We start from the raw sequence: 13,950 nt of genomic DNA on the forward strand, positions 1-13,950 counted from the left end.
TGTGATGAGGGCCTTGCTGAAGAAACCGTATTTAGATCCTATAGTTCCAGATAATTACTGCCCTGTGTCAAATTTGCCATTCTTGGGCAAGGTGCTAGAGCATGTGGTGGCCTCACCACTCCAAGCAGTTTTGGATGAAACTGATAATTTAGATCCATTCCAATCAGGTTTCAGGCCTGGTTATGGGACAGAAACAGCTTTGGTCACCCTGGTTGATTACTTATGCTGGGGAAAGGATTGGGGGAGCACAACCTGCTTGGTTCTTCTGGACCTCTCAGTGGCTTTCAATACCTTCGACTATGGTATCCTTGTGGATCGTTTATCTGGATTGGGCTTGAGAGGCACAGTTTAAAGTGGTTCTGGTCCTTTCTGGAAGAGCGGTTTCAGAAGGTGGTTCCACCCCATGGCCATTAGCCTGTGAGGTGCTGCAAGGGTCTGTCTTGTCCCCATGCTTTTTAACATCTACATGAAACCACTGGGGGTAGTCATCAGGAAGTTTGGGCTGAAATATCATCAGTATGCGGATACTCAGCTGTACCTCTTGTTTCCATCTGCATATCCCAGGGAGGCTGTGAAAGTCTTGAACCAGTGTCTGGAGGCTGTTCTGGGATGGATGAGGGTAAACAAACTGAAACTTAATCCAGACAAGACAGAGGTACTGTGGGTTGGGAAACCAGCTACTTGGGTTGGAGGTTTACAACTGGTCTTAGATGGGGTTGCACTCCCGCTGAAAGACCAAGTGTGCAGTCTGGGAGTCCTCCTGGACTCTGAGCTAACTGGGGAAGCCCAGGTGGCTGCGGTGTCCAGGAGTGCTTTTTACCAGCTTAGGCTGGTATGCCAACTGCAGCCCTAACTGGAGAAGACGGACCTTGCCTCAGTTATCCACACACTAGTCACGTCCAGGCTGGACTACTGTAATGTGCTATATGTGGGGCTGCCTTTGAAGACAGTTCAGAAACTCCAGCTTGTGCAGAATGCAGCCGGCCGAATACTGGTGGGGGCGAGGTGATTCGATCACATAACACCTATACTGCGCCAGCCGCACTGGTTATGCTGCGTTTCCGAGCCCAATTCAAAGTGCTGGTTTTGACCTTTAAAGCCTTAAATGGTTTGGGACCAAGTTACTTGAAGGACTGCCATCACCCATATCAGCCTGCCCACACTTAAAGATCAGAGAGGCCCTTCTCATTTGCCCACCTGTGAGAGCAGTCAGGTGGGTGACCACATGTGAAAGGGCCTCCTCTGCAGTGGCCCCACACCTTTGGAACAAGCTGCCATCGGAGGTCGGCCATCCTCCGTCATTGCAAGCTTTTAAGAAGGCCTTGAAAACATATTATTTTACCTTGGCCTTCTATTGATATGACTGCTATTGTTGCTGTTACTGCTGTTAACATTGTTATTGGTTTTATTGTGGCTTTTATTGTTTTTATTGTTATGTTTTATCACTTTTAATATTTTAACTGTTTTTATGTATTTTATTGCTGTGAGCCACCTTGGGAGGGATTCTGCCCTGAAAGGTGGCTAAGAAATATTTTAAATAAATCAATCAAAAAATAAATAATTTTGGCAGAGCAGGTTCTGGAGCCTGGGGAGACCCTCAGTAGCCACTCTGTTTGAGCAGAAAGACTTGTCCCCAGAGTTGGCTCTGTAGACCTAGGGTGAGAGGTGAGAGAAAGGAGGATAAATGGAGAAAAAATTCCTGCCTCTACCCTGTATTCCTCTCCCTCTGAAACTGTTGGTGAGACTGCATGTGTAACAGAACATTAATCATGTGGACGCTCACCGGGAATAATGGAACATAGCATGTGCTAGCTAGGAATTGTAGACTTCTCTATCGGTACTCATTATAAATGTATGGCTTTATCAATCTGTTTCGTGAAATGTGGAATATATGACATTGTAAGCAAATGTTCTATAGCACTGTTAGTTGCCATCATGGAATATACAGATACTCAGGTTGTGGATCCCAGCCAAGGCATACTATTTTGTATGCCAAGGCATACTATTTTGCATTAAGCTGCATACATTTATGTTAAGGTATATTGGCAGATTTTATGGCAAAGCATTTAGCTTAATAACACCAAATGTTTCAATAACAATAATTAAAACAACCTCTACCCATTGTTGCTGACTTAAGAGTCCTTGTCTTGGAAGATTCCCTACCTTCAAAATTCTTTGGGCTTGACTGCAGAACCTCAAACAAACTTACACATTACAATATTTCATTGGCCTTGCATAACTCTTCAGTGTCAGATACATCAAAACACACATTGTTTCATCTGTCGTATTTTAAAAGTTGCACTATTGTATTTAAATTATAGTTGACCCAAATACATACTGAAGCTTGCAATTTTCATTACTAATATTTTGTAGTAGAATTAATAAGAACTACATGATTTACTTGAACTATTCTTTTTTTGTTGTTGCAGTTAATGTAAAGTGGGGCAAGGAGAAATTTGATGGAGTGGAGCTGAATACTGATGAACCGCCAATGGTATTCAAAGCTCAGCTTTTTGCTTTGACTGGAGTTCAGCCTGACAGACAGAAAGTGATGGTGAAAGGTGGAACTTTAAAGGTAAAGTTTGGTAATAGTTTTACCACAAGTGTTTTATTCTATGTTCCGTACATTTAAGGCACAATCCTATGCATGTAGGACTTTTTTCTATCTAAAAAACTCCCAGCATGCCCCAGCCACCTATGCTGGCTGCAGTATGCTGGTAGTTGTAGGATTTTTTTCTGTCTAAACATGCATAGAATTGTGTCCCAAATGTATCGGTCCAGTTCTGAACTGTAGAGAGCATGTCATTAAATTTGAGAACTCTTGAGGCACACAGGTAGAATTTTAAAAGACAGGTGACATTTGATAGGTGACAGAAAATGGGCCTTCCTTGTGCATACCCATGTATTGGGGCACCTTGGATTATGGCTTTAGTAAGCTAAGTGCTTGCTGAAGTTTTGGCTTGGAAGTTGCAGTGTCTTCTGGAACTGCTGAGTTATCTTAATATTATTTCAAAACACTTATATTTTATTTTTGCTCAAATAGGATGATGACTGGGGCAACATCAAAATAAAGAACGTAAGTATTGCTGAGTAATTCCGTTAGATAAATTATTTTGGCTTGGATCCTAACTTCCCTTCTGTGAACAAAACAGAACCCACATTTACAGAACAGAGTTTTCCCGCCTCTCTCTCCTCACTACAGCCCTCTGAATTTTTTCCCCAAGGCTTGAGGAGCCCTTAGGAAAGTTAAGGGATATGAACCAGGGGAGGGGAGGGGAGGGGAGGGGAGGGGAGGGGGTCTGCAAACGGAGAATAAAGTTGGTAGAAATCAACTTCCATTGAACTTCCATGATCAACTTCCATTATGTGAATGGAGAAGCAACTTAGGATCCAAATCTATATCTGTGAGTTGTTCAAACTTAGTTCTTTATATTTTTTCCCTGATTGTCGTTTTTGTTACTGTTGTCTATTGAGCTGTGAATGTGTTTGCTTTATTATCTTTTTGAAGAAGTAGACATAAAGGCAGTGATAAGAAGCAGAACTTAATTGCTGATGCCATTATTTAGTAACCCAGAAAAAAAAATCTGAATTTTTAGTAAAACAAAACACTGCTGGAAAGAAGAGGAGCAAGTTTTCAGTTAAATTTCAGTATAGCAGATGCTACATTTTTTAAAAATCTAAGAAATGGGATATACTGGTACTGCTATACTACTTTTGAAAGATACTTCATAGTATGCAAAACCAAAAAGATTTAAAGGTCCTAAACCACCATGTACGTTGTTTTGAAACTACTTGAGAATTAATGTTTGAGAACATACTCTGTTTTTTTCTTAATTGTCTGATGATAACCTTTATCACCGGTTTTAAATAGGGGATGACCTTATTAATGATGGGTTCTGCTGAAGCACTTCCTGAAGAGCCAGTAGCTCGGCCAGTCTTTGTCGAAGATATGACAGAAGAACAGTTAGCCTCAGCTGTAAGCCTATTTTTTCATAATTTATTGATTTGATTTGTACCCTGTCATTCTACCATAGAATCATAGAATAGTAGGGTTGGAAGGGACCTACAAGGCCATCGAGTCCAACCCCCTGCTCAATGCAGGAACTGGCGCCTTGAGCACCAAGTAAATGGCGCTCAAGGCAGCTTACAGTCATAGATAAATAAACTTGATTAAAACAATAATAAAACAAATACATAAAAGCACAAATAAAAACACAACATTAACAGAATAAAAACAGCACTCTATCCAACAGACCCTCTTACACACCAAAGGCCTGCTTGAATAAAAATATGGTTGCCTTACAGTGGAAGGACAACAGAGCGGGAGCCAACTTAGCTTCCCTCGGTAAGGAGTTCCACAGCCTGGGAGCAGCCACCAAGAAGGCCCTCTCTTGCATCGTCCCCAAACTTGCCTCTGAAGGCGGCTATAGTGAAAAAAGGGCCTCTGCTGAAGATCTTAACACCCTCATATGGGAGGCTCATATGGGAGAAGGCAGTCTTTCAGGTAGCCTGGTTCCAAGCCAATTACTTCTTTGAAGTCTGAATGTAGTGCCTGGCATCTCCACAAGCTTAATGAAGGAGAACGGGTTGTGAACTTACTTGGTTTTCCAACCAGTGGCCAAGGTCTAAAGAGCTGCAAAACTAAATCTGTAAGCCTGAGAAAGGCGTAAGACTTTCCCCCTCAAACAGCGGCCACCCATTGCCTTTAAGCTGAGGGTAATTTCAAAAGCAGTTAGTGGTATGGATTGAGGGTGGAGTAGCTGTTTAAAGGAAAGAAGTCAGTTCTATTAGTTGGATTTCTGCCAGTTCCATCTAAGTCATGTTACTTTATAAGTAACAACCAGCACTTTGAATTGTGCCCAGAAATGGATTAGCAACCAGTAGAGCTGTTGTAACATATTTTTCCTATAACTGATCCCAGTTAATCAAGCTGTAGCATTCTGAACAAGTTGAAGTTTGTTTGCTTGTTTATTAAGACATGTCTATAATACTGTTTGGCCTAATAAGGACCCCAAGGTGGTCTACAAAAACAACATACCAGAAGAATTAATAACAGAATTAAAATAAAGTATTAAAGCCCTCCAAAAGCAGAGTTAAAACCTTCAATATAAAAAAAAAAACATTAAAAGCCAGGTGGAATAGCAGTATTTCTGTTGCCTGCCTAAAGATTATCAGCGATGGGCTAGTCTTTACTTCACTTTGGAGGGAATTCCATAGCAGAAAAATGGTATGTTCCCACCAGTTGAACCTCTTGTTGGTGAGACACACAGCAGGACTTCAGAAGATGATTGCAACCTTCTGGTAGGTTCACATGGGAGTAGGTGAAGTTTCAGATACCCTAGCCCTAAACCAGGGGATGGGCAACTTTTTTGGGTTTGGGGCTGGATTGGTCCATGTTGAACCCATCAGTGGCTGCACGAGTGGGCATGGCTGGTAGCGAGTGGAGCAGTGATGGGCAGGGCCAGGATACCCACACATGTACACCACCACCCCGTTATCCTGCTTAGAATCACTGGTGGGTGTGTGTGTGTGGGGGTGTGTGTGTGTGTGTGTGTGTGTGTGTGTGTGTGATAAAGATCATATGGGAGGGAGAAGCTTGAACTTCTCCCCCCGCCCCCTGCGATCTTGCTGAGAGGGTGCAATTAAAGCCTTTTCCCCACCGATTGCAGTGATCCTCATTAGGATCACTGGAGAGAGGCTTTAATCTCATCCCTCTGTGACACCCTAATCAAGTGGTGTGTTCCTCACCACTCAGCCGATGGCTGTACACAGAGAGTGGACAAGGACCACATGCAAGCTGCAAGTTGTACAGATATGACTTAGCCAAAGTTTCAGAGTATTCTTCAAAGGCAGCCCCTTTGGTGGATCTCATTACAAGAATTTAAACAAGATGTAAGTAAGGCATGTGTCATTGTGACCAGATCCAACATTTCCAGGAACAGGTGCAACTGATGTCCTAGCCTTAACTCTGCAATAGTTCTATTGAGCTATAATAAGAGTACATTCCTAGTATTGCATTATTTCCTCTCTGAAGTCTTCAATATTATATTTGACAGATGGAGTTACCATGTGGCTTAACAAATCTTGGGAATACTTGTTATATGAATGCTACAGTTCAGTGTATTCGCTCTGTGCCAGAACTGAAAGAGGCCCTTAAGAGGTAGGTTTCATAATTATAAATAAAATGAAATATTCATTTTATCGGTGTTTCAGTGTTACTGTTCAAAATTATTATAAAATAGTAGGAATTATTGCCAGTGCTATAGTGGGATGAGTATAAATTGCTTACCATTTGTAGCCTTAACATTTTCTTATTTAGGAACTAAAACACATCACTAGCTAAAATGTAGTGGTAGAATCCTAATAATTCAGATCCAGAGTTGGATCTGAATTATTAGCATTGAAAACACTCGTGTTACATAATTATTTAGAAAGATGATTTCTATTCCTGCACAATTATTTTCAGTGTCTTGTTTGCTATTGATCAGTTTTCAGAATGCAGTAGATTCAGTATAGTGGGCAGAATCCAATACTACCACTGTTTCTGTTTATGCTAGCAGGACCCACTGCTTGTACAAGAAAACTAGCACTTCCAACAGCAATCCTGGAAATGCTCATTTTCAGAATGGGACAGGTCAGTGGAGCTCCCTTCTGCAACCTCCGCATATCTGCCCTGTTCTAGAAACTAGCATTTTGCTCATTTCTGATTGCTGCAGGATCTGTTAGCTTCCTGTTGGATACTACCCAGTAGTTTGCATATTGGGTTTTAAGAATATTTTTCATGGTTGCCAAATTCTAGTGTGCTGTGACTCTGGATTTGAATGAAACAGAGATACTAATGTTTTCATTTTAACTAGTTGGTACAAAATGAATTTGCCATGCTTTTAAAATAGCGTCTTCATTTTTAATGTTACTTCTGTGTGTTCTTTACTGCCACTTTGCTCCCGCTCTTTGTGAATTCATTAAGAAGCAGAATAGGCAAAGGTTAGTCTTGCTAGCACATTTGAGATGTAGGAATCTAATGAATGATTTGTATATAAAATGATTTGTGTATTTGTATATAAAAAGGAGATTTATATAAGACCTAACCTTGTTAAGCATTCCAGATGGGTGAAGTGTTTGACTAAGCAAGCTTTTTATGGACTCAGTTGTCCTTGGTTTGGATCAAAAGGTGTTTTTGTGCAAGCAGGACACACTTCAGCTCACACAAGGTGACCTTCCCCTCATTCCTTCCTTTTTCACCGTCCTGTTGCAGCCTCTTGTGCCACATTCCATCCCATTCCAAAGGGTCTCCTTACCCTTAGGTGTACCTTTTCAGGAGTTGCAAGGGGCTGAAAGGAGAGAAAGTAGTGAAAAAGCCCTGTTTTGTCAGCAGAGTTTGAATCCAAGTTCCCGGCTTTTAACAGCACCTTCATTTTAAGTATACTTTGAAAATTCTCCTGAGATGTTAATGATAAATATGGAAGCTGTGGTAGGTCATGATTGTGACATGGCTAGGCATACTTTCCAGGCATCAGTCAAAATTGTTAATACGTCATTGAAGCAAACTAAATTTTTCACAACTGCTACCAAAATTTAGGGTTTTGTATAATCTGGAATTGTTGATGAACTGTTGGCTGGCAGAGATAGAGGAAGAGACAATGGCATGGGATACTGTGATGCAAAGTAGTCAGTGGAGGCATAAAGAGCTTGTTTACATGTTTCTTGGCGAGGTTGGGAGCAGGTCTCAGGTTCGCGTACCGCCCCATTACCCTCACTGTGTGTAGAAAATGAATGGCTGAAGTGGAGTGGGTGGGATCCTTCATTTATTTGAGGGGGAAAAAATTGAAGGCAGGATCTCTGTGGCCCTGCAAGATAGGGAACTGGTTTTATCTTGCATAGCTGGAGAAATTCTGCTTTGAAATAAATGTGTGATCTCATTTAATTTCTGCTTGCAGTGAAGGGGGACGGCGGTGAGCATAAGAGCCCAAAACATGTCCTGATTTCACTGGGTGGGGGTCAATTTGTGGGGCAAGGAATTAGTGAACCACATCTGAAGACACCGGGCTGGCAACCTCTGGCCCTCCAGATGTTTTGGTCTACAACTCCCATTAGTCCTAGCCAGTATAGCCAATGGTGAGGGATCATGGGAGTTGTAGGCTAAAACATCTGGAGGGCCAGAAGTTGGTTACCCGTTTTAACACTTTGAAAGCTTGGGGTATGCCCATTCACACACCATGACAATTGGTTTCTATTTAAAAATAATAATGATGGCAAGGTTCTCAAAATCTCTACCTTTTTGTTATGTAGCTGTGCTCCAAGTGCACGGAAGATACTCAGTCCTGACAAAGCCCACTCCAGCATTATTTTTGTGTACTGTATTGAATCTAAGGCCAAACTAAATATTATATTTTGAACATTTGTTTAGGTATGCTGGTGCCTTAAGAGCTTCAGGTGAAATGGCCTCTGCTCAGTATATTACTGCAGGTTTGTATTTGAACAGCAATGCAGAGCTTTCTGCTGTTTTTTGTTACTTGGTATCAAAACGTCCAGGATTCTTTTCACAAGACAGTAAGATCTTTATTTGTAATGTTGGCATTTCTAATGCTCTAGCACCACTTCAAATATCTGGTGTTCCTTTGAATTCTAAGCTACTGCACAGTGTGCCTTTCACAATACATAATCAAAATAATACCCATTGTTACAAAATTCCCCAATGTGAAACTCTTTAAATTCCAAGGATACTCAAAACTAGAGAGTGCACAGTGGAACATGGGTACTTTTGCCTACCCTTTTCTTTTCTTACTCCATTTTATTGCCCTACTGAGATGCAGGGCCAAGACACTGCAATTTCTGCCACTTCATTTGAGGAAAAACAAAACAAAGAAGGAATGGTCCAGTTTTGGGTATGCTTGCTGTTATCGCATTTTGGGGTGGTAATTTATTGGCTGCTCTGTACAACTGTGCTTGCCTCCCCCCTTCTTAAAATGTTTACCCTGGAAATTAATTTGAAGTTACTTCTTTTTTGCTCCTTAGATACAAGCCTATTTAAGTAAATTTTCTGCTTACTTTTTGGTACTGTCCTGGCTAGGATCTCCTGCACTGATGCAGCATATTTGATCCAACCTGTGTCATTATGCTAATAGTGCTTTTTAAATTGCTGTTGATACCAGGATTAGAAAATAAAACCAAGCCTGGTAAGAAAATCCAGTTTGTTTATTTAAAGTTACTTACATTTATTCAAAACTTTTAACCTTTTTGGATGTGTTTAGTATTTCACCCTAAGTTTAGCAAAATGTGCCAGGCAGCTTCTGCTCTGTGTCTGTTATTGAAAGTTCAGGTAATATAGGCCTTTCCTATGTTCGCCTTTCCCATTTATAGGAAGAGGGCAGCTGCACTGTTAAGGGAAACGAATGGAGAGTCAGTTGCATGCACAGAAGCTCCTTCCACCTGTCCACTAGGTCAGGCGTGGGGAACCTCAGGCATGGGGGCCAAATCAGGCCCTCCAAAAAGTTCCCCAGATGGCCATGTTCCTTCCCCTGGCCCCACTCCCTTTCAGCCAGTTATTCGGTGGTTTCCCATTTTTTCGCCATTTTTTGCCCATTCTAAATGGTTGAAATGCCAATCCTAAGGCTTAATTACTGGCAGGAAGAGCTTTAAGGTGCAATATTCTGGCATTTTTTGTATTTTTTGCCCCGTCCCTTTAGCCTTTGGCCCTTCCCACTTTACATTTGGTTCCTCTCACTGCTGGAATGTGCCCCAAAAGATTCTCTGAAACTGAATTCATTTGAAAGAGGTTCCCCACTCCTGCTTTAGGTGGTACGCTTAAGGTGCTGCTGGATTGGGGGTGTAGTGGGGGGGTGTACGTGTACACATCCCTTCCATACATCTGTATATTCTATGTGACTTCATGCCAAATTATAAAGTCCTGATGTCAGGGAAGGTGAAAGGCAGGTGAGTGGTGATAGCTGGATTGAGAGAACATTTTGAGCTTTAAATTAATCAAGGGTCCTGCTCAACGTTTTAGGTGTATTGCTTCCTACACACCATGAATCTCACACTTGGGTCCTCAGGCTGAGTAAATATCATAGGACACAGTCTTCTTGCAGAAGGGAAGTTGTATATTCATGTGGCTCCAGTGTTAAATAGCTCATACGAATAGGCTTTTTGTGTGAGCAGGGTTTTTTAATGCAAGTTGACCACCGACAGATTGTTGAAACCAACTGCAATTAAACTGTGTATGTGTTTGTGCTCCAAATAGCTTCTGATACAGTTAAAAGTACTCAGTAGCTATTGGGCCTTGCAGTATTGCCATATATTAAACTTTCCCATGCAGAAATGTAACTTATTACGGCTATATGCTGTATTCAGTCCTGTTTTCAGGTAGACTGGTTGTGTATATGATGTAAACATTAAATGGGCCTTCACTGAAAAGCTCTACTATGATACACATTAAATAGGTATAGGGTTTTATAGAATGTATTGCCTTTATCATATCTGTTTGCTTTAGTACTTTATAATTACATGTTTGTTCACTTTTTTGAAAACAATTCTGTTTTATTTTCAAGCTCTTAGAGATTTATTTGATTCCATGGATAAAACCTCCTCTAGTATCCCTCCCATCATTCTTCTCCAGTTTTTACATATGGCCTTTCCCCAGTTTGCGGAGAAAGGGGATCAAGGCCAGTATCTTCAACAGGTAAATTATTTTCTTTCACTTTTTGTGTCCAGGCAGCACATTTCTGCCAAAAATAAATTTGTTGTTCAGCCAGCCCTATAAGTTTCAGTTATGAGGCAGGTACTTACCGTCTTTGAAATAACCTGTGGAGTCAACTACAAAAGGTTTTTTGTTGAACTCCAGTGTGTGTATTTACAATATATACTTGTCAAATTTCAGCTATCGCTGTTGTCAAACATTAGGCTTTGATCTACTTTTTTCATAGGATGCCAATGAATGTTGGGTACAGATGATGCGAGTACTGCAGCAGAAGTTAGAGGGGATAGAAGGTGACACAATTATGGAAGTAAGTCATCTTAAGCATACAAATCAAAAGAAACTGTCAGTACTTCTGTGTTCAGCCAGGCTTTTGACTCTTTTCTGTCTCTGTCTCTACCCGCTACCAAAACCAGTAGCAGCTATTGATTTAAAGAAAAGGGTACATGCTGGTGCGTGCAAGCTTTAGGGCATGCCCGAAGGGTTGTGACCTTATAAAGGTTATTATAATGTTAGGGTGCAATCCTATGCATGTGTAGACAGGAAAAAAGTCCTACAACTCCCAGCTTTCCTCAGCCAGCCATGTTGGCTGGGACATGCTGGGACTTTTAGGATTTTTTTTATATGCCACTACGTTGTTTCATTTCTAGAGGCTTGCCAAATGTATTCTTTACAATATAAGAGAAGCTGATTCCTATAGCAGTGCAATCATTACCAGTTAGCATTGTGTATTGAAACCTGTATGAGTAGCCACAATAGAAATATGAAACTTGAGCTCTTGAATATACCTCTTATCTATAAAAGTTGATGGAATGAAAAATACCACCTTTTTGGAGAGAGGTGCTGTAACATTTATGCAGTGTTAGGAGACAGCTTTGCAAACACAGCGGGGCTGCACATGGAGAGTTCTCTTTGACATTGAAGAGAATGGGGGTGCATCAGACTTTGTCTGTTCACAAAGAGCTCCGGATTGGGATAATGGAGTATGGTAAGAGCTGGTAGTTGGTGGCTTCCAAATGTGGAGAGCTGTCAGGCACATCCACATAACCTGATCCTGTTTGTGCACTCCTCCCTCTTCCTTCTCTTGTCCCTTGCTGTTGTAGGCTGTTTCACATAGTAGGTGGGGAAAAGGCCTTAGCTTGCCAGACCTTATTCAGAGTGCCCCAGACTGATGTCTGTACCCAGTTCTAATAAGCAGAATGATAATGTTGCAAGTTACGTTCTGGCTTAAAGAAGTCCAAAATAAGAAGGTACTTCTTTTTTGTTCTTACAGACTGACTCTGGAGCTTCAGGAGCAGCAGCAACAGCACCTCCTAAAAAGAAGAGCTTAATTGATCAGTTTTTCAGTATTGAGTTTGAAACTACGTATCCTAAACATTTCCTGGAAAGATATATCTGGGATGGTGACACTAGCATGGACAGGGCTGGGATTTATAAATTTTACTGTCACAAGTGGAAATGCTCGCTAACATTTATTCTGTGATGGGCACTATAGAAATTAGCAACATTTCTGTGTAATATAGAAATGAGCAAGAGGACAGGGGGCAGTTAAGAAAATCTCATAAAGAGAATAAATTCTGGGAACTGCATAAACAAGGGCTTTCTTTGAGAATGTAATGTAACAATTACTTGAAATGCAGCCAGCTGCTTCTGTTAAAAGCTAGCCAAAGTTGATTAAAAAAAATAAAGTTCATGTCATGATGTGCAAAAGGATCCTTTACTGATAGTTAGCAAAAGAGCTAGTCACTGCCATCAAAGCAGCTTTTGATAATAGGCACCACTGTTTCATAGCAAAGTTAAACCTTCTGAAAGGAAGAGTAAGTATTGACTGGCACTCATTTAATATTATGTTAAGCTCAGCAATTTCTAAATAGAGCACTAATTGAAGTGCTTGCATTTTTTATCCTTAATATTATGTGAAGCATGAAATGCACAGAAGCAGAAGAGGAGGAGGTCACAAAAGGAAGAGAGAATCTACTCCAACTTAGTTGCTTTATCAATCAAGAAGTTAAATATCTTTTCACAGGACTTAAACTGGTGAGCAAATGTAACATCTTTAGTAACAATTTTTTTCTGTAGTACAGTGTTTGAGAGACTTTGCTTACTCCTGGATGGCTTGGAAATACGCTGAAAAAGGTGGTGGTGGAGAGAACTGATGTGTAGGTTGTGATCAGGTTTGAACATGAAATATAGAATTTTCTGAGGTCTTGATCTTAAAGATATATATTGCATTACAAATCGTATTTTGCATTTTTTTCCCCACCTCATTTCATATCTTTAGTAGTGTTTTTTTCTTCTGTACTACTGAAACGTGGTGCTCATGAAGATTTTCCTCATCCTGGTCTTCTTCAAAACAGGTGGAGGTGTTAAGGTGGAGGTTTGAACTTGAAATGTAGACTATATACTGAATATCCTAAATGTGCACTCCAACTTTCATTCTTATGCCTCCATCTTCCAGGAAGATAGCACATTGCATTTTATAGTGTGTTACATTTTTCTCTGCCCTCCCTTTTTGAAAATACCTGTGGTGATTGAGTTGGTGCTCAGACCTGGAATGTAGAAACATTCCCTGAATATGTGTACCAAATTTCATTGCAGTATCTGTGTTCAACAGAGTTACTGTGTTAAACATGCACTAGACTAATTAATGTGTAGACATGAATATGTGATCTAGCCTTAAGCGATTGCCTTGGAAGAAACAATACTACTTCAAAAGTCGTAAAAGCCACTGCCTTCTTTACACAAGGAGAGGACAACTACTGATTTTAACAGTCATACTATAGATCGTTTGCTGTAATGTTGATCTGGAGAACCACAGAACTAGACCTGTGGTCCCAAGGGGGTGGGGAGAGGGCTGTAGACTCCTCGTTTAATGGAAGTCCCACAAGCTACACGACAAATGGATTTTGAAATGGAGGAATGGAATTTCAATAGCAGTTCGTGATATGGCAGGGTCAGCTCTGTTTGGGGGGGAAAAATAATCAAAATGTCCACTGGGAAAACCTGAGTTCCTTGCATGTGTTTAAGCAGCTCTCTCATTTGTTCCCTCATCCCCACCAAAATATTTTCAGTATGCTGTTGACAATTTGCAGGAATAAGCAGATTGCCCAATGTCATTTATAATATGACTTGAATAAGAATATGTATGCATAAAAGCTACCATTTGGAGGGGATGCCTCAAATGCTTCTAAATTAAAATAACTGCTTCGTTTGTCCTCTCCTTCAATATAGCCAACCTATATATGTGCATAGGAAAG

General features: G+C 40.7%; 1 protein-coding gene across 6 annotated transcripts in view; it reads left to right on the forward strand.

Moving 5' to 3' along the window:
- The window catches only part of USP14 (ubiquitin specific peptidase 14), a 53,690-nt gene that overhangs the window by 2,738 nt on the left and 37,002 nt on the right, over window positions 1-13,950 (forward strand). For 3 of the 6 annotated variants that reach the window (XR_014790138.1, XM_084849745.1, XM_084849744.1), the window contains exons 1-9: window positions 2,310-2,575; window positions 3,044-3,076; window positions 3,872-3,976; window positions 6,057-6,160; window positions 8,408-8,466; window positions 10,548-10,678; window positions 10,923-11,003; window positions 11,967-12,058; window positions 12,616-12,730. Coding sequence is in view for 5 of the 6 variants with exons in the window: in XM_084849745.1 (XP_084705871.1) it covers window positions 2,393-2,575; window positions 3,044-3,076; window positions 3,872-3,976; window positions 6,057-6,160; window positions 8,408-8,466; window positions 10,548-10,678; window positions 10,923-11,003; window positions 11,967-12,058; window positions 12,616-12,730 (903 nt within the window). In the remaining variant the exon portion in view is untranslated. Of the gene's footprint in view, window positions 1-564; window positions 656-2,309; window positions 2,576-3,043; window positions 3,077-3,871; window positions 3,977-6,056; window positions 6,161-8,407; window positions 8,467-10,547; window positions 10,679-10,922; window positions 11,004-11,966; window positions 12,059-12,615; window positions 12,731-13,950 lie in introns of those variants that run through there. The other 3 variants (XM_084849746.1, XM_084849747.1, XM_084849748.1) reach the window with 2 other exon arrangements.

The sequence above is a fragment of the Heloderma suspectum genome, chromosome 4 (genome assembly GCF_057233095.1).
Source record: "Heloderma suspectum isolate Gila_16-S chromosome 4, 16-S_ref, whole genome shotgun sequence".
NCBI lineage: Eukaryota > Metazoa > Chordata > Lepidosauria > Squamata > Helodermatidae > Heloderma > Heloderma suspectum.